At 34.5% G+C, this 19,618-nt stretch overlaps 1 protein-coding gene across 12 annotated transcripts in view; it reads right to left on the bottom strand.

Annotated features, from left to right (window-relative positions):
• The window catches only part of MYCBP2 (MYC binding protein 2), a 258,579-nt gene that overhangs the window by 197,640 nt on the left and 41,321 nt on the right, over positions 1–19,618 (bottom strand). For all 12 annotated transcript variants that reach the window (XM_077855281.1, XM_077855282.1, XM_077855288.1 and 9 more), the window contains exons 5-10: positions 15,545–15,741; positions 7,200–7,442; positions 6,913–6,984; positions 5,244–5,340; positions 1,248–1,321; positions 971–1,109 (exon numbers count right to left, since the gene is read on the bottom strand). In XM_077855281.1, the coding sequence (XP_077711407.1) occupies positions 971–1,109; positions 1,248–1,321; positions 5,244–5,340; positions 6,913–6,984; positions 7,200–7,442; positions 15,545–15,741 (822 nt within the window). The remainder of the gene's footprint in view (positions 1–970; positions 1,110–1,247; positions 1,322–5,243; positions 5,341–6,912; positions 6,985–7,199; positions 7,443–15,544; positions 15,742–19,618) is intronic.

Genomic DNA, 19,618 nt, shown 5'->3' with positions numbered 1-19,618 from the left:
TTCAACTCCATACTTTTCTATGAAGAATTACAAAAACACTAAATAATTAAATAAAATATGCAAAGTAAATCACTCATGCGAAGTTTATTCAATTTAATGAGATAATAGTCAAAAAAGGTGGATTCATGCAAAGAATCCCACAAGTAAAAATGGCACCATTAAACCTGGAAGAGCATGACAACCCAAAATTGAGAGCCTTGTGGGAACTAAAGATCCCTTTGTGTCTGTTTTTAAAGATTTTATTTATATTCATGAGAGACACACACAGAGAGACAGAGACAATACAGAGGGAGAAGCAGGCTCCCTATAGAGAGCCTGATGTGGGACTCGATCCCAGAACCCTGGGATCACAACCTGAGCCAAAGGCAGATGCTCAACCACTGAGCCACCCAAGTGCCCAGAACTAAGAATCCTAAGTACTACTATGACACTGTAAGAGCACAGTAGTAGACCGAGAAATACTGTGTCTCTATTTCTGTATCCAAATGAAAGATTATTAATCAGTTTGTTAGGCCAATTACCATTTTCACAATCTATGAGATCATTCTATGGCTATGTTGAAAATCTGTTCAAATAACGATCAAAGGTTTCAATGAGAGAACTATGTTTATTAATGTAATATTTACAATATAAGTTTTGAAAATTTTAAGTAACTGAATAAAGATAAAACATAAAAATCTATAATTCTTAGTAAATTAAGTTTCTTTTCATTTGCTCTATTCAAAATGAAAATAGAAAATTAATAGTTACTTCCTTAAAATGGTGTTCATATAACACACTGTTTAAAGGCTATATTTTCTAGTCACTTTTAGATATTAATTCGTAAGTAGCTTTGTGGTAACAGCAAAGTAACTGCCAAAATATTACTGCTCAAAACAAAAAATATACTGCTCAAAAGACAATTAGTTTTCAAAAGAATAAAAAATATGAAAATTTAAATATGGGAGAAAGGCTTATTTGGCTATCTTACTTATAATATGCAAGTCCTTTTCCAGATCAAATAGTGAGATACCACAGGCATGTAGACATTTTCTGGCCAGTTTAAGTTGTAATTCTTGTTGTAGCACAGGTTCAGTACTTGTGGCAAATATTCTGACAACAAAGCCATCCTGAAAGAAATAAAACATTCAGAGTAATATTTTGTATTAACTTGTTTTTCAAGGCTCTCTATTGTCTAATTAAGGTCAAATAATTCATGAAAAAGGGGATCTCGTTTATACTAGCTATTCATGATTCAAAGTACTTACATCTCTTGAAGCAGCTATCTGATTAATATATTCTCCATCAGTGAATAAAATATTTTGACCTTCAGTGTGGCAATCTGTACAAAAAGAGGAAAAACTAATTATATTACAATATAACCAAACAGCTCATAAAATGACTTTATTCCTCTGTTGAAGTCAGAATGAGAGTTCTCCACGCAATAAGGATAAACTTAAACTCAAAGGGATACTGTGCTTTTTAATAAAGAATTACAAATTAGCAGGAACTAAATAATTCAACTACTATTACTTATTACATCTGTGCTTACATTTATAAATTTTCCACAATCAAGGACCTGAAAGCCCACCTAATTTCAAAATGAATTAGTATTGGATGTAGTTTGATAATAAACATGCACCATGGTAAACAAACTATGTTGGTTATAATCATTTCAATACAATCACATGCGATGTAGGCAACACTCTACTCTCAGACATACATCACAGTCATTAGTGTCACAGAAAAATACATATAGACCTAAAAGCTTCTGCATTTGAGGTCTATGGTATCCAACTACAGATATCCCTTGCTTTATTAAACAGAATAGGTTGTACAGTTTTCACTTTGAAGTTTGTTATTCCCAGCATTTTTAGCATTTGATATGCTATACATTTTTGTGGGTTTGTGTTTTTTTTTTGTTTTTAGTAAACTCAATGCCCAACATGGGGCTTGAATTCATGACCCCATTACCAACAGTCACATGCTCTACTGGCTGAGCCCGCCAGGTGCCCCATAGCATGCTATACATTTTTAAATGTTCATATGCTTTATAGAACAAACACATCTAAGCTTATGTATTTCCTTTGTCTGTAAGTGTTCACATATTTTGGCTGGAATAATGTGTTTTGTCAATACTATATGGATCTCTGTGGAACAGTGCATATATACTTTGATCAAAATAATGCACAAGTGCCACTATAACAAGGGATACCAGTATTACAGAAGGACCACTGGGACATGTGTTAGTGATTGCTATTAAATAACATGAAACTACAAGCAAAATCAATATCTAAGTATAAACTATATCTTTTCGGAAAAACAAATGTTCAGCAAGCAAGTTTAAGAGCACACACACTTCCCAAAATAACTGCAGAGAACTAGGATGAATCTCTCCATTAATTACAATACAAAAAAAAATTTTATTTCATTTCTATTTGCACCTGAATCAACAAAACATAAAATTCTGGTTTTGGAATGCAGTAATGGAGCCCACCCAAATAAGCTGGATTACTCCATATCTTTGCCCAGGAGCTTCATACTAGCATACTTCCTTATTATAAATACGCAAAACACAGGCAGACCCTTACCAAATAGAGAATTCAGTGATCACAAACTGGAAATAGAAACTGGGAGACAAGGCCCACTGGTAGCCCAAGAGACTTGGTAATCAAAGAGAGGAGAAATCGAAAGAAAGAGTTCCTAGTCCACTGTACAGAATACAAAGAGGCGCAAGAAAGATGCTTCTCAAGCTCTAAGCAGTAAGATTTTAAACTAAAAAGCAAAGAAGAAAAACTCATTATAATTTCAGATAAATGCAGGGGTGAGGAGTGAAGCGGCGCAAGAAGACTGGCAAAAATTCTCATGATCTGAGGTAATCTGTCACCAGACACGGAGAGTAAATGACATAAGGGTACAATATAAAAGATAAGCCAACATATAAAGGCTAAAATGACAATGGGGAAAAAAGTATTCTAATTTCATCAATACTAGGTTGAAAATAACTTATTTATAAGTTAGAATCAAAGACAGGTTGGAACGAAGCTCAAGGAATTATCAGATTTATGTCAATTTTAAATATGGTATATTCATTAGCATCTATGAACCTGACAATTTACTTCTGCTCTGTCTGTATGTGAAAACTACAGAGTTGCCCCTAGCAATGGAGAAAAAAGTGCTATTGAATAAACTGCAGTGCAGATCAAAGATATGGAAAAATGATGATAGGCTTCTTCAGGCTTGAGGGCAGGTCTTCCTGCTGCATGATTTCAAAAAGATCTTCTCCTTATCCTTTCTTTATCCAGCATGTAGTAAGACAGCATCTTCAGGAAAATATCAAGCAACATCTGCCAGTTAGGAAGACACACAGCACAGGACTGTCCTCCCAAAATTTGACTCATTCTTCACCTTGTATATGGTGCGTATTTATGAAACAAGAAAGCCACACTTGTACCGTTAAAAGTTGCACTTCTTATGTTAAATGATGTAGTGATTTAAACTGAATAAAAACATTAGCAAGTCATTTTTTATCATGTTGGAATAAATAAAACAGCTATAGGTAAACCATTTTCAAATGATCTTCTCAGTCACAATCTTTATTAATTGATCAGGGTTTCTCAAAAGTAAATTCTTTATATTAGTATTCACTTGTTGGGGGAGGAGGGGTGTATTTAAGAATTTTTCTTCTGGGATGTTATTCTAAAATAGCATGAACAGAGTGACAGGGATGCTCACTACAGTGTAATTTATATGGTAAAAAATTGGAAGGAACTTCTATTCCAATATATTAATCAATGAAATATATTTTGTAATATAATTTTGTGAAAGACTATTTAATGGTCTAGAAATATATTCAGCATATTAAGTGAAAGGGATAGGTTAAAATGCATTAGGCTGCATATGACCTCTTTTTTTATTACACTATCCATTCATACACAGGAAAAAGACAAGGTATTTACCAATATGCTAATAGTGTTTATATATGGGAAGTAGGGTGGCAATTAATTTTGATTTTTTTTGCTTATAAGATACTTATACAATAAATGTGATTTTTAAAAATATAAGTATGTATGTGTATCTATATCTATATCTACATAAGAGGGTGCCTGTAATTATTTTAAAATTAACATCATCACCATCATCACCAGAGACATGTTGGTCGAAGATTTGTGGTGATTTAAAAAAAGAAAAAGAAAAAAACAAAACAAAACCCTGTAGGTATATCTGAAAATAGACAGTTATTTACAATATGGCTTTAATAAGTTATCTGTTTTCCAAAGTAGCTTTTTTTGTGTGAAACACATATGAAATGTGGCATTTACCTTAACACAGTGTCATGTACACTAATTTGGATATATTATGTGTATAGCAATGTTCGAATAAATGTTTGATGAAGTTATAAGAATGATTTAAAAATTAACAAGCAGCTTGGGAGCAATTATCCTTCCCAGTGTATTCTTCAGAAATAGTTCTTATCTGGTCAAGTGCTTAGAAGTAATATATTGCTGCTTTCCATGAAATAATTGATAGACACATTAAACATTTAAGATTTTAATATTAAGCAAACTCCTTCATTATGCATTAAAGATATATACAAATTGAAGGACCTTACAATGGATAATATATTATACGTTTTCCCAGTGTTCTACAAAATTTAAGATCCACTACCCAGACTTTAGACAATGGTTTAAGTGATAAATATGTATGTACAACTTCAAAATTAAAGCAAAATGAATTATGTCCAAAGTGCTTTACCAGAGTATTATTAAAATGTGTAAATGATGGAATTAAAAAAAATTCCTGATCCATTCTAAAATGTTTCCAAAATTCATTAATATTAAGAGGAAAACCTAAAGTGCACTGTTGTTAAAGTAGTAATAAAAATCAATAGAGGGTTCTTCATATCAAGTTATAGGAAAGCCAGAGTAATACTTTTATTAGGAACAACAAAGTAACCTCAACCCCATTAATTCAGGAGCTGAAACCATCTTGGTGGGGTGAGCATGAGAGATCAGGTTGCAGATGCGCAGTGATTTGAAAACAAATTTTAAAACACTTTATACTATATTGCTCATGTCTGTTTTCCTAACATGCATTAATTTTATATAGACTATAAAATGATTCGTATGTCAAGATTTTTTTCACCCTAATGTAAGCAATCACTATTCCTTGCTAATCACTTTTTATATATCCAAATGGTCTAACATGCATATCTCTTAAAATCACCTGTGGAAAAAAAACAAATGGCTAACTGAATAACATACCTGGTAAAATTACAGTACCATCCTGTTCCAGTGTTTCAGGGCTTATTCTTATGGCTGTCATGCTGTGGTTATTCACATCTCTATATAATAAAAAACCCTGAAAATAACAAAAAATTTTGCTGTTAAGTGTTAAAATATTTTTTCACTAGCTACTTGGCAGAAAAAGCAGTCACACATATCTATACAGTTTTTTGAGGTATGGTAGTATGTAAATATTAATGTCTAAAACAGATTAAAGATTAAAAATATAAGAACATGGGTATGCTTTAATAAAAGGAAGAATTGTACACTACTGGGTATTAATTTAACTTATTACATTCTCACATACATCTATTAGATATACCACACAGGGCAATATGGACATTTTGTTCAAATTATTTTATCACTTGCCAAGTAAATAAGAGAAATGACCACTGCTGCTTCAAAAAATACTTTAAGGAAAAATAGCTTTAGGAGTTTGGTTAATATTTAGGAATGAAGAGGGTGGTGGCTTTAGATGGAACAATATGCCACGGAACTATTTCCATGTCCTTATTTCTTACATAAAATACTATACTGGCAAATAAAAATTCAATAAGATGTTTTGAACCAAGTTTTAAGAGATAATCACTAATTAATTTGACATTTAAAATTTAATTTCAAAATCTCCCTAATAGTGGATATAGAATTTATTTTTCATATAACAACAATTTCTTTAATTTTCAAAATATTTTCATTTTTTATGATTTGATGATGATGAGCAGCTGTGAGCTGAGCAAAACAGGTATGCAGGAATATCTTTATTCTATATCCTTCCACAAGGCAGCTTGGACTTTACCTCTCGGGAAGGGATAGTATGGAAATAAACCCTTGTGGCCCTTTGTCTATCCTTCATCTGCTTCTCTCCATGGGAGGTGCAGTAAGGTATCTGACTGCTGACACCCATCTGGCCATATTAGTCAAATGATGAGATCACGCATTAAGAAAGCAACATAGCCTAACTTTTTTCTCTTTTGTGATCCTCCATATAGGAATCTATTCACTGGGCAGATCACATACTGTTTCCTGGAAGGTACTGATCCAGACTTATAATGACGGGTCTAGTACAAGAAGCTCTAATTTGGACTCAGATCACAGATACAGTCCCAATTCATATTTGCAAATGGTAATGATGGTCTCTGATTCTTATCTAGAAAAATACTTAAAAAAAAAAAAAGATTTTATTTATTTATTCATGAGAGACACACAGAGAGAGAGGCAGAGACATAGGCAGAGGAAGAAGCAGGCTCCATATGGGAAGCCCGATGCAGGACTTGATCCGGGGACCACGGGACCACGCCCTGAGCCAAAGGCAGACACTCAACTGCTGAGGCACCCAGGTGTCCCTAGAAATACACTGAAATAAGAACTCCAACAGAAGACATTTTTATTCCCATTTTATAGCTAAATAACAAGGATCAAATAAGTTAACTCAATTGTCCAAAGTCACTCAGCTAGGAAAGATCAGGGCCAGAACTAAAAGTAAACCTCTTATAAATTCGAAGCCAATGATCTTTATATTACACTGCATCACTGTTATTAGCCATAATATTAAAAAATACACTACATCTGTTTAAACAGAAGTGATATTATTTATCGATCAAACAAGTACAAGCCAGAAAAGTTTGGTTTATTGTGGATATTCTCTTACCTGAGCATATCCTAACCAAGATTTTTTTTCTTTTCTGTTTCGGATGCGAGATGTAGAATTATATATATGGCCCTGCAAAGTAACAAAAAACAGTCCATGAACAGTTTCATAATTAATAATCGATGAAAAACACCACAAATGGATTTTTAATATTTATGTTTCCATCATGATTTTCAAAGAAATATTACATTAAAATTAAATAGTACTCTAAAAATGAAACTGAGAACACACAATTCAGGATGGACATAACTTCTGCTATAAGTAAGAACTATAAGAAATTACATTACCCTAACTGTTCCACTGTATCCAGAGCCTATTTTGTATAATCCATCCTTGCATAACAGATAAAGAAAAAATCCATCATTCTGAAGTAAACACTGATCATCTTCATCAACGGATATTTCTTTTAATGGCCACTTGTGCATTAAAGCTGCTTTCTTAATGCCATTGCTAAACCAGTCCTGAATTTGAATTTTTCCCACCAACACTGCTTGTACACTTCTCTGTAGTGAATTTAGTATCGTTGGCACCTATTTGAAAGATAAGAAACAAATAAATATGTATTTTTAAATGTCCCAAACACGAAACAGGTGAAATAAAGATATTTCAGTAATACATGATCATTTATAAGAAAATAAATTGTTCAGAATGATCATGGTTTGACAAATCAGTAAAAAGCACTAACTATAGGAACTTATCTATAAGAAGCAGATCTCAAGCAGCCCAAGATAAAAATGTCAAATCCAAAGAATATTAACTTGCACTTTTGGTTCAAAACACTGAAATATGCATCTTTCTCCAAAACATTCAATAACCAGTTCTGCCTACGATTTCAAGTTTTGTGGATGGAAACATACTACACTAGTAAAAAGTATGAACACTGGATATAAACAAAATTATATTGATTAGAATACACACAAGCCAAAATATCTTTTGAATGATTTCATACTTATTAATAATATTCTTTATCACAACAAAGCACAAATTTAAACATGAGAGAACGTTGTGGTGTGCCTTCTACAGATGAAATAAAATTTCCAATGTTTCTCTTCTACTTTGTTTCTCCATTATGAGTACTGTCCATCAAATTCAGCAATATTCCATGAAATGAAAACTCATTTGTGTATTCATTCACAGCATTAATTTAACCAGTATTTATCAAAGACATGCTAAATACCTGGCACTGTAACTGAGTCACCAGCATGGGAATTTTGTTCCTCATCTTTTGTCTTTCTTTTACCACATTCAACAACATACCCAGCCCCCAGGGCACCACCAGCCATAGTTCTACAGCTGCACTGTCCAATATGGCAGCCATTAGCCACATGTGACTACTGAGCTCTTGAAATGTGGTTAGTGCTTTAAATACAAAATACAGACTGGATTTTGAAGACTTAGTATAAAAACAAGAATACAGAATTTTAATAATAATCTTCTTACATTAACTACATGTTGAAATGATTTTGTGGGTATATTGAGTTGAGCGAAATACCTCATTAAAATAGCTAACCACACCTGTTTCTTTTTACCTTTTTAATTTGGCTAATAAAAAACTTTTAATTACATATGTAGACTACATTATATTTCTATTGGGTAGCATTTTGTAGAGGGAAGAGCTTTCACAGTAGTAAGTGACCCACTTTTCACAGATACATTCTCTTCCCCTTCTAGTTCTAAGGCCACTGACTTAACCAAATTATACAATTTCTTACATATAATAATTTATAACATATACTATATATAATAAAATTATACAGAACATATATGTAGCTGAATACTACAAATTTTCTCCCTAGAAGCAGCTATATTAATCTTAAACTTTTTTACCTAGAATATCCACATTCCTATTTATTATGCCAAAGCTTCTACTGTTAATTTTTTTGCTTCAGATATTTTCTCTGTTGGTGCCTATAATGAATGATGATGCCCCTCCTTCTGTCCCAAATACTCAAAATTGAGCTATATGATAATTTCTGGTTAAATTAGTATTCAAAGTTCATTTATTATGACTGTATAATCATGATTCATGAACCAAAAACTGTGTTAACATACTACATTTCTCTCCTTGTGTAATTTTCTTTTTGTTAAGTCAACAATTGCCCTATTTTTGCATTTGCTAAGTTTCCTCTATATCTACCCCTAAGTGTTCCCCATGCTCCCCTCAATAAAGTCAAACACACCATTTCTACTTTTCCCACTTGGCAACACACCTCATGAGACGCTGCTCTGGTCTAGACTAAGGAAGAGGCAGGTGCAGAAGTCAAAATTGTTCTCTATCTTGCCTATTCCAAAGTATCTTCATCAACCTTCAAACACGACTGCTGGTTGAGAAGTACTGAACATCATTTTCTCGCAGAACTTTGAAAGCACTGTTATTTTCTATACCAGAGTTGCTTTTGAAAAATCCAATGCCATTCTGCTTCATCTTTGTTACATAATGTCTTTGCTCTCTGGAACCTTTATTATCTGTTAATTAACAGTGTTCTGATTTGCCAAGCTGTATCTTGGTAGGAGTCTTTGTTTCATATTGAATGTTGGACATTCAGTGTGTGTTCTGTCAATCTGAAAATGTGTATCTTCCAGGTATAGGAACTTTCCTTGTAAGATTTCTTACTTCCTTCTCTCTGCTTGAATACCTATTAGGTAATGGATTTCCTGGTTAAATCCTCTAATTTTATTTTATTTTATTTTATATCACCTATTTTCTCTGTCTTTTCTATTTTCTGGAGACTGCAACCTGATCTTCTAACCCTTCTAATTTTATTGCTAGCTGTCTTAACTTACAAAAATTCTTTCCCGTTCTCTGAGTTTGTTTTTTTTTTAAATAGAATATTGGTTTTAATATAAGTAGGCTTCTTTTATTCCTCATTGAAATATTACAGGCAGCCCGGGTGGCTCAGCGGTTTAGTGACGCCTTCAGCCCAGGGCATGATCCTGAAGACCCAGGCTGAGGTCCCACGTCAGGCTCCCTTCATAGAGCCAGCTTTCTACCTCTGCCTGTACCTCTCTCTCTCTCTCTCTCTCTCTCTCTCTGTCTCTCACTAATAAATAAATAAATAATTTATTTATTAATAATTATTATTTATTAATAATAATAAATTCTTTTAAAAAATTATAAAAAAGAAAAAAGAAGTATTACAGCTTTCTTAGAGCTTCTTCTGTTCTCTATATTCTTTTTATCCAAAGTGTCTTTTACTATTATTATTGATTTGGAGGATTTGTTTTTCCATGTTAGCCTAGTGGCACTTGGTCGTACACTTTGTTTTCCTGCTGCAGTATTTTAATTATTTTTGTTATTTTGTTTGTTTTAATTATTTTTGTTATTATTTTGTTATATAACAATTATTTTGTTATTTTTGTTTGGTTTTAGTATTTCAAGTTTTTATTTAAATTTTAATTAGTTAACTTATAGAGTAATTTTAGTTTCAGGAGTAGAATTTAGTGATTCATCACAAGTGCCCTCCTTAATACCCATCACTCATTTAGCCCATCCCCCCAGGCAACTCCCCTCTAGCAACCCTCTGTTCTCTGTAGAGAACAAAATAGTCTGTTTTGTTCTCTGTAGAGAACAAAATAGAGTCTGTTTTATAGTTTGCCTTTATCTTTTTTTCTTTCCTTTATGTTCATCTGTTTTGTTCCATATATCAGCGAAATTATGATTATTTGTGTTTGACAGTATTATTTCACTTAGCATTATACTCTCTAGATCCACTTATGTTGTTGCAAATAGCAACATTTCATTCTTTTTGGTGGCTAAGTAATATTCCACTACACTCTCACACACACACACCCTATTATCTTCTTTATGCATTCATCCGTTGATGGACATTTGGGCTCTTTCCATAATTTGGTTATTGTTGATAATGCTGCATGTAAACATCAGGGGCATGTGCCTCTTTGAATCAGTATTTCTGTATCCTTTGATTAATCATCTAGGGGTGCAACTGCTGAGTCATAGGGTAGTTCTATTTTTAACTTTTTTGAGAAACTTCCACACTGTTTTCCAAAATGGCTGCACTAGTTTGCATTCCCACCAACAGTGTAAGAGGGTTTCCCTATCTCTGCATCCTCACCAACATCTGTTCTGACAAATGTCAGGTGATATCTCACTGTCGTTTTGATTTGTATTTCCCTGACAATGAGTGACTTGGAGTATCTTTTCATGGGTGTGTTAGCAATCTGTATGTCTTCTTTGGAAAAAATGTCTACTTACCTCTTCTGTCATTTCTTTTTTTTTTTTTAAAGATTTTATTTATTTATTCATGAGAGACACAAAGAGAGAGGCAGAGACATAGGCAGAGGGAGGAGAAGTAGGCTCCATGCAGGAGCCTCATGTGGGACTCGATCCCAGGACCCCAGGATCATGACTTGAGCTAAAGGCGGCATTCAACCACTGAGCCACCAGGTGCCCCTCTTCTGCCATTTCTTAACTGAATTATTTGTTTTTGGGGTACAAACTCATTCTATGAGGCCGGCATTACCTTGATTCCAAAACAAGACAAAGACCTCACTAAAAACGAGAATCAGGCCAAGATCCCTGATGAACATGGATGCAAAAAAACTAAACAAGAGCAAATCGAATCCAACAGCATATTTAAAGAATCATTCATCATGGTCAAGTAGGATTTATTCCTGGGCTGCAAGGGTGGTTTGATATTCACAAATCAATAGGCGTGATACACCACATTAATAAAAGAAAGGATAAGAACTATATGATCTTCTCAATAGATGCAGAAAAAGCATCTGACAAAATACAGCATCAATTCTTGATAAAGACCTTTAACAAAGTAGGGATAGATGGAACATGTCTCAACATCATAAAGGCCATATATGAAAGACTCACAGCTAATACAATCTTTGATGGGAAAAAACAAATTTTTGCTCTGTGGTCAGGAATTAGTCAGGGATATCCACTGTCATCAACATTACCTAACATAGTACTGGAAATCCCAACCTCAGCAATCAAACAAAAAGAAATTAAAGGAATCCAAATCGGCCAGAAGTCAAACTTTCACTATTCTCAGGTGATACAATACTCTATGTAGAAAACCTGAAAGACTCCACCAAAAAATTGCTAAAACTGATACATGAATTCAGTCAAGCCATAGAATACAAAATCAATGTACAGAAACCTGCTGCATTTTAATACAGCAATAATGAAGCAACAGAAAAAGAAATCAAGGAATTGTCCAATTTATAATTGTACCAAAAACCGTTAAGATACCTAGAAATAAATCTAACCAAAGAGGTAAAAGATCTTCACTCCGAAAACTACAGAACAGATGAAAGAAACTGAAGAGGACACAAAGAAATGGAAAAACATTCCATGCTCATGGAGTAGAACAAATATCGTTAAAATGTCTATATTGACCAAAGTGATCTACACATTTAATGCAATCCCTATCAAAATACCCGCTAGCATTTTTCACAGAACTAGAACAATCCTAAAATTTGTATGGAACCTCAAAAGACCCCAAATAGTCAAAGCAATTTTGAAAAAGAAAAGCAAAGCTAGAGGCATCACAATTCCAGACTTCAAGCTATATTACAAAGCTGTAATCAACAAACAGTATTGGCACAAAACAGACACACAGATCATCAATTAAAGAGAACAGAAAACCAGAAATGGACCCTCGACTATATGGTCAACTAATGTTTGACAAAACAGGAAAGATTATCCAGTGGAGGAAAGAGAGTCTATTCAACAAATGGTGTTGGGAAAACCGGACAGCCATATGCAGAAAAATGAAACTGGACCACTTTCTTACATCATACACAAAAAATAAACTCAAAGTAGATGAAAGATCTAAATGTGAGACAGAAAAACCATCAAAATTCTAGAGGAGAACGCAGGCAACAACCACTTCGACATCGGCTGTAGCAACTTCTTACTAGACACATCTCTGGAGGCAAGGGAAACAAAAGCAAAAATGAACTACTGGGATTTCATCAAGATAAAAAGCTTCTGTACAGGGAAGGAAACAATCAACAAAACTAAAAAGCACCCGTCAGAATGGAAGAAGATATTTGCAAATGATATATGTGATAAAGGGTTAGTATCCAAAAATCTATAAATAATTTACCAAACTCAACACCCAAAAAACAAATTATCTGATTGTACACTTATTTTTAAGAGTAAGCTACTAAAAAACTGGTAGGAAACTTGGCATGAGTAGACAGGATTTGTCAGATCACCTGATTTGAGCTCACCTCAAAAACGATCACACTAAGTAAGATTGGGAGTTTCATTGGAGGACTCCTCCCTCACCTCCATCTCTCCACCAAATGTCTGCATTTGTGGATCTTTTCTCACTCTTTCTCCAAAGAAGAATCTGCCAGTCTTTTTCCTAAAAGCTATAATAAGTCTATTGCCAGTGTTCTGGAAACAAGATTAAGAAACTTCATCATCAATACAAAGATTTTCATTTAATCTCCATTTTCGCCCAGCTCCTATTTCCACTCTCAACTGTAGTTAGTTTCCCTGGCCTCTCTAGTTCAGTCTCTTCAGACAGCAAACCTATCTCTGGGGGTATGAGAAAACAACAGCTGCTTGGCTACAAAGGGCAAAAGAACAGCTCTGGGGTTCTCTACCTTCTGTTACATAGATTTCTAATGAATTTTTAGCTCTGCCCTCACCACCTATTACTACTAATTCCAAATCCCATCTGGAATTTTAGGTGAAAATCAATATACTTTCTATGGGAATTAGCCTCTTAAGACAATTTAAGCTTTCTCCAATTTCTATTTTTTCAAAAATATGTTCCATTCTTAAAAATCTAAACTTAAAAAAATTCCTTTATTATAACCTTTGTGGAGACTAGGAAGGAAGCAGAAATTAACATGTTTCTTCAACATAACTCTATTTCTCTCATGCTTTCTAAAAATGTACTAAAGTTTTAAGACAACCCAGTACTACAATAAGAAGTCTCAGATTTCCTCCTTTTCTCTCCTATTGATTTTCTCTCACCAACACTGTGGCAGGACCTAGAGAATTTATTCTGATAAACTAGACTTCCTTATTCTGAGGATTCTATGTCATTTACCAATTTTGGAAAACCTTACATATTATTTCAAGTACTGCTCTACACAAATGCATTATTGCCTTGTGAAACTCAAATTAAGTTGATACACCAGGCTTTCTCATTCTCCATTCACATTTCTTATTTTGCCTTTTGTATCTTCTTTGTCTCTCTGTGTTGCATTCTGAATAATTTCTTCCTCTTTTATTTTTTTTTTAATTTTTATTTATTTATGATAGTCACAGAGAGAGAGAGAGAGAGAGAGGCAGAGACTCAGGCAGAGGGAGAAGCAGGCTCCATGCACCGGGAGCCCGATGTGGGATTCGATCCCAGGTCTCCAGGATCGCGCCCTGGGCCAAAGGCAGGCGCCAAACCGCTGCGCCACCCAGGGATCCCTCTTCCTCTTTTATATCCAATGGTTAACTCACCTTTAAAATTTCAGATTGTAATTATTTTATTTCCAGTTCAATCTGGTTCATTTTCTGACCCATCTGATTTGTTTTTATATTCTTATTCCTTAATTATACTTGTGATACTTGTATTAATTTACCATATTAAATATATATATATGCGTTTTATATCTATTTCAAATAATTTCAATATATACAGACTAGGCAGGACTGATTCTGTTATATTTGTTTCTACTAACTCTGAATGATGGTGCCTTTTTTTTCTATGCGCTTTTTGTTTATTTGTGAACTCAGACGTGTTTTGTCTGTGGGAAGCCTTTGAAACCTGGAGTTCATTCCTCCAAAAAGGATTTTGGTCTTCTTCAACAAGATACCTTATTGTACTATCATCCCTGCCCTATTTTAAACTCTCAGCTTAAGCTTTTTGCAACAAGATAGGTAATATGCATTTGAATCTCAAAGAATTTGCAATGTTAGAGTTATATGTTCTCAGGAAAGATTTTTCTTCCTCCACCCATAGCCTGGTGAAGATAGTTCTGTAAAATGAAGTGAGTAGATGGAATGAGACCAAATCATGAAGAATACTATAAGCCATATTAAGATAGTAGGCTTTAATATGGTGTTGTGGAGGCTGGAGACAGGGATGCAGGGACAGGGCACGTCTATAGAGAACCTCAACCGCTGTTGATTCAGGGGATCTGGAGTTGTGCAAGGCCTAATGTTTAAGCATAATATTACAGTCACACAGATATGCATGCAAGTCCTGTCTATTAGCTGAAAGCTCTCGATATTAAAACTATACTAAACTTTTTTCAGTCTTCAGTAGTCCACTCCTCTTAATTCCATGCCTTAGTACATGGATACCAAGAACATTCTCCCTCCACATCCCCAACACTAACACCTCCTCTCTCTGGACTGGCAATTCAGCTCATCATTTAGATTGTACCTTAATATCCCCTGAGATGAATCTATACAGAAAAAAAAAGATACAAGAGTTTCTGCCAAACTTCATTTTACTACTTTATACACTGTAGATTATTTACACATCAACCTTGGATATATCAAATCACTATTAATTAGTGAGATAAAGCAGAGGATTCCTACTGACAGAAATTAAGGTGAGATTCAAACTTGGCATCTTGGAACCATCTAAGCAGCTCTAAGTGAAATACCTGTATTGGAAAAAAAAAAAAAAAGAAATACCTGTATTGTTTGGCAAGCATGGCTGCCATTGTTGGTTAGGATAGCAGAGATGGCCTGAAGTGTCCTTCCTGTTTCTCCCCAAGAAGCCACCAAACTAAAGAGGCAAGCACAGGAAAGTGCTGTCAAAGACTGTCCTGTGCTGTCATTCATTCCAGTACTTCGAACAGTGATTTCCAAAAGGAGCTGGAAGAGAGACTCTGTAAATAAAATAGAACTCAATTATATTCAACATACAGAACATCAATGTGTCTATTGATTTATTTTTACCTTGCCTCATTAAAAAAAAATATTTAAGACACCTAGGACACTTACTTTTGCACTACTTCCTTTCTAGTTACCCCTTTCCCTCCCAAAGTTAGAATATTTATATAAAAAGGATCTCAGAGAACATTTAATTCAACCCCTTATTTTTGTAAATATAAAAATAGAATCTATCCCAGATTGTTTAAAAGAAACTTGTCTTGATCAATTCACACATTCAAGAAATATCCTCTCAAGTAACAGACTACTCACTGCACTTATTTTACCTTTTATGTTAAAGATTTTATTGTTTATTCATGACAGAGAGAGAGGCAGAGACATGGGCAGAGGGAGAAGCAGGCTCCCTCCGAGAAGCCTAATGTGGCACTTGATCCCCGGACCCTGGGATCATGACCTGAGCCGAAGGCAGATGCTCAAGCACTGAGCCACCCACCCAGGCATCCCTATTTTACCTTTTAGAGTGGGAAGAATACAAGCTTCTTAAAATGTTAGTATCAAGAAAATTATCTATTTGCAAAACAAGAGAATACATAAAACACATGCTATCATTTGTCTTAAAGCTGCTTTATTGCTGACATAACAACAGTTCACATTTATAATTTATAAAGAGAGTATATAATTCATTTTATTCTGTAGAAAGACCTCCAAGTCAGTAGGACAGATACTCTCCCCCTTTAATGGACAATGAAATTGAGACAGGGAGATAAAGAGATTTTCCCGACATGATAAAGCCATTTAGTGGCAAAGATGGTAAAGTAACCCCTGAATGTCCTATGGCCACCAGAAATTTCCACACAAAATTCCCGGAACAACTTTGTCCAAGACTGAATCAACAGACTTCTGGGTATTTCTTCTGCAGAACGGAAAGGGAATTTGAAAATCCTTACAAGTGATCACTCCAGACAGAAAGAGAAAGAAAGAAAATCAGAAAAAAACTGCAAAATTGAGAAAGATAAAGGAGAGGGAAAAAGAAAACAAGAGAAAGAATTTGTGAACTGCAACTCTCTGGAAGTTAAAAGACCTTGTGGGGTTTGTTTGTTACCTCACAGAAGCCTAGCCTTCCTGTGCTCTTCTTCATTTCCTGTATCTCGCACACCAATGAAGCCCTGTCAAGTTCTCTTCCTAACACCTCTGCATGCTCTAGCAGGTCCTGACCGTCTTCCCAATCCATGCTATCACCCACCACCTTGGACTCAGACTACAACAGTGTTCATAAACTAGCTTCTAGTTTCTCTGTTAACAGAGAACAGTGAATCTCTGTTCACTTTTGCCCTTTTATAGCCAAAGAGAATTTTTTAAACCCAAAATCTGTATTTTTATTTAAAATCCACTCATCCCTTTGTTTGTTCCTTCTTCCTTCATTCCGTTCTCCCTCCCTCCTTCACATGCCTGTGCATCCCACTCTCTCTCCTTCCCTTCACCTTTCCCTCCAACTTTCCTTCTTTCCCGTCATCCTTTCATCTGTCCCAACTCTGTCCATTCTACTTTCCATCATTATCCTTCTGGCCCTTCATCTTTAATTAGTCAGCAAATATTTACTGAATTCTTCCTGAACATGAGAAACTATTCTGGGTTGTGACAGTACTCTGGCAAACAAGGCAGAATGCCTGTCATCAAAAAAGTTAGATTTAAGGGGAATGGAACACTTTAAGCGCTATAAAATAAAGAACTTTTTTTAAAGCATCAGGAAATAGCGAATGACTTTCCATTTCTCCTAGAACAATAGCCATGAGGCTCCTGTAACACAGCCTATGAAGCTTCACATGATCCCGTCCCCGCCTCCCTCCTCACTCATGGCAAAGTCCTCCCTCCCTGACTCTCCATATTCCAGCCAGCCAATCTCTGTTCAGTCGTTCTCCTTCCTGTATCAGACACTTATTGCATGCTGCCCTTTCTGCCTAGAAATTCAGCAAACTCCTTCGTACTCATTCTTCAAATCTCCATCTTCAAGGAAGCCTGTTACAGACTCCCAGAACTCCCTCTACTTTTCCCCATACTATTTACACATATCTGTAATCACACATGTCCAACTATCTGATGCTAAGTCCCATAATAACAGCAACAATGTCTGTATTGACCACCCCTGAATTTTACACTTTTAGCCCAGAACATAGGAGATACTATTACATTTAAGTGAAGACTTAAAAACATATATTCCAACCTTAAAAGAACAGAAAAATGGATGTAAGAAAAGTGATTTTTTTTTAACTAAACAATTTCTAAATCAAAATCCATTTGCTAAGAAAAGGAGCTTGGTGTATCCAGAAATACATATATACCTGTATTTTCCCTACCTGACAGTAATACATATATACCTATATTTTTATGAATAAAACCAAATTTTTTCATGAAAAAAACCTGAAGTGTATTAATGTGATTATGCTACTAGATTAAAGGAAAAAAGAGGCAGATTTCAACAGAAATTTAGTTTGAAAGAACCAAATTACATCTTTGAGCTAATTTAACAAAATAAGAAATATAAAATGATGGTAACTCCCTCAATAGAAAAATAAGTCAAAGCAGTGAAGAGATAAGAAATAGACACTAAAAGATAAAAGATAGACCAAAGAGGTATAGCATCATCTGAAACTGTTAACAAGGTAAAAAAAAAAAAACCCAGACATATTAATCAGGTAAAAGTTTTAATAAATAGAAGATGTTTAAGCTAAAGCACACATAATTTCAAAACCAGTATTAAGAACAAGATCTATTTTGAAAACAGTAAAGGAAAGGGAGTATTTAATATAGACTGGATACAAAACAAGCCGTGTAACAACTGATAAAAGACAATCGTATGCCAGAAGATCTAAGAAAAAGAAATGCTTAGCACGTTATTCAAAGTAACAAGTAAGATATACAGATTTTAGTGGATATTTTAAATATTTCAATTATTTGTTAATTGACAAACCAGAGCTAGAAACAGCAAAATATTCTCAAATAAAACCAATCAAATAAATAAAAGCTTTAGTAAGATGCTGTAATGCCAAATAAAGTGTCACAATAGTAATATGATCATTGCTGTTACCAAAAGGAGAGTCAACAAGGTGCCTGCTTCTTACCATATGACAGCTTTTATTTAGTACTAGTATTTAATAACATGGGGCAGGGGAGGTATTGTTTTTTTAAAAATATTTAGCTTGTTTTCCTTGCAAGCACTCACCTCCCCCACTAAACCAAACAACAAAAAAATCAAACACAAAATCTAATCATCATGTGATCCCTCCCCCCTAAAAAACCACCCAAAACAAGACCAATGTGAGGTTCTCACATGTGGGTCTAATAAACACCAAACAGCCAACTAGAAAAAAAAGATCAAACTCTAGTCCACACCAGCAGTGTGGTTCCCAGGCACTAGCATATCACCCAGAAACCTTTCTAAATGCAAATTCGTGGGCCCCATGCTGAATCTACTGAATCAGAAAATTCACAGATAGGGCCCACATGACTCTGATATGAACTAATGCTTGAGATTTAGAAAAATCTAGACTCTCAAGGCCCATGGTTAGCGTCAGAGAAAAACAATTAGCCAACTGTTTTCAAATTTTTGCCCCCATCTCTATTTCTATTCTTTAGGAGCTCCTAACTTGCTTATATAGGATTATATGTTGAACCTCTATCAGTAACACAAAAGGTGTGCATTCATAAAATCCAAATACACTTTACAAAAAAGCAAGCATTTTTACTTATTGGAAGTTGCCACTAATCCACAAGGCATTATCTACAATAAAAATGGATTTTTATTTATAATGAATACCAAAGAAATGCCCTCTGTTGGGAAACTAGATGTGCTGTTTGGGTTGGTAGCATTTGTTT

Source organism: Canis aureus, chromosome 17 (assembly GCF_053574225.1).
Source record: "Canis aureus isolate CA01 chromosome 17, VMU_Caureus_v.1.0, whole genome shotgun sequence".
Lineage (NCBI taxonomy): Eukaryota > Metazoa > Chordata > Mammalia > Carnivora > Canidae > Canis > Canis aureus.
This window is presented reverse-complemented; position numbering and strand designations above follow the sequence as displayed.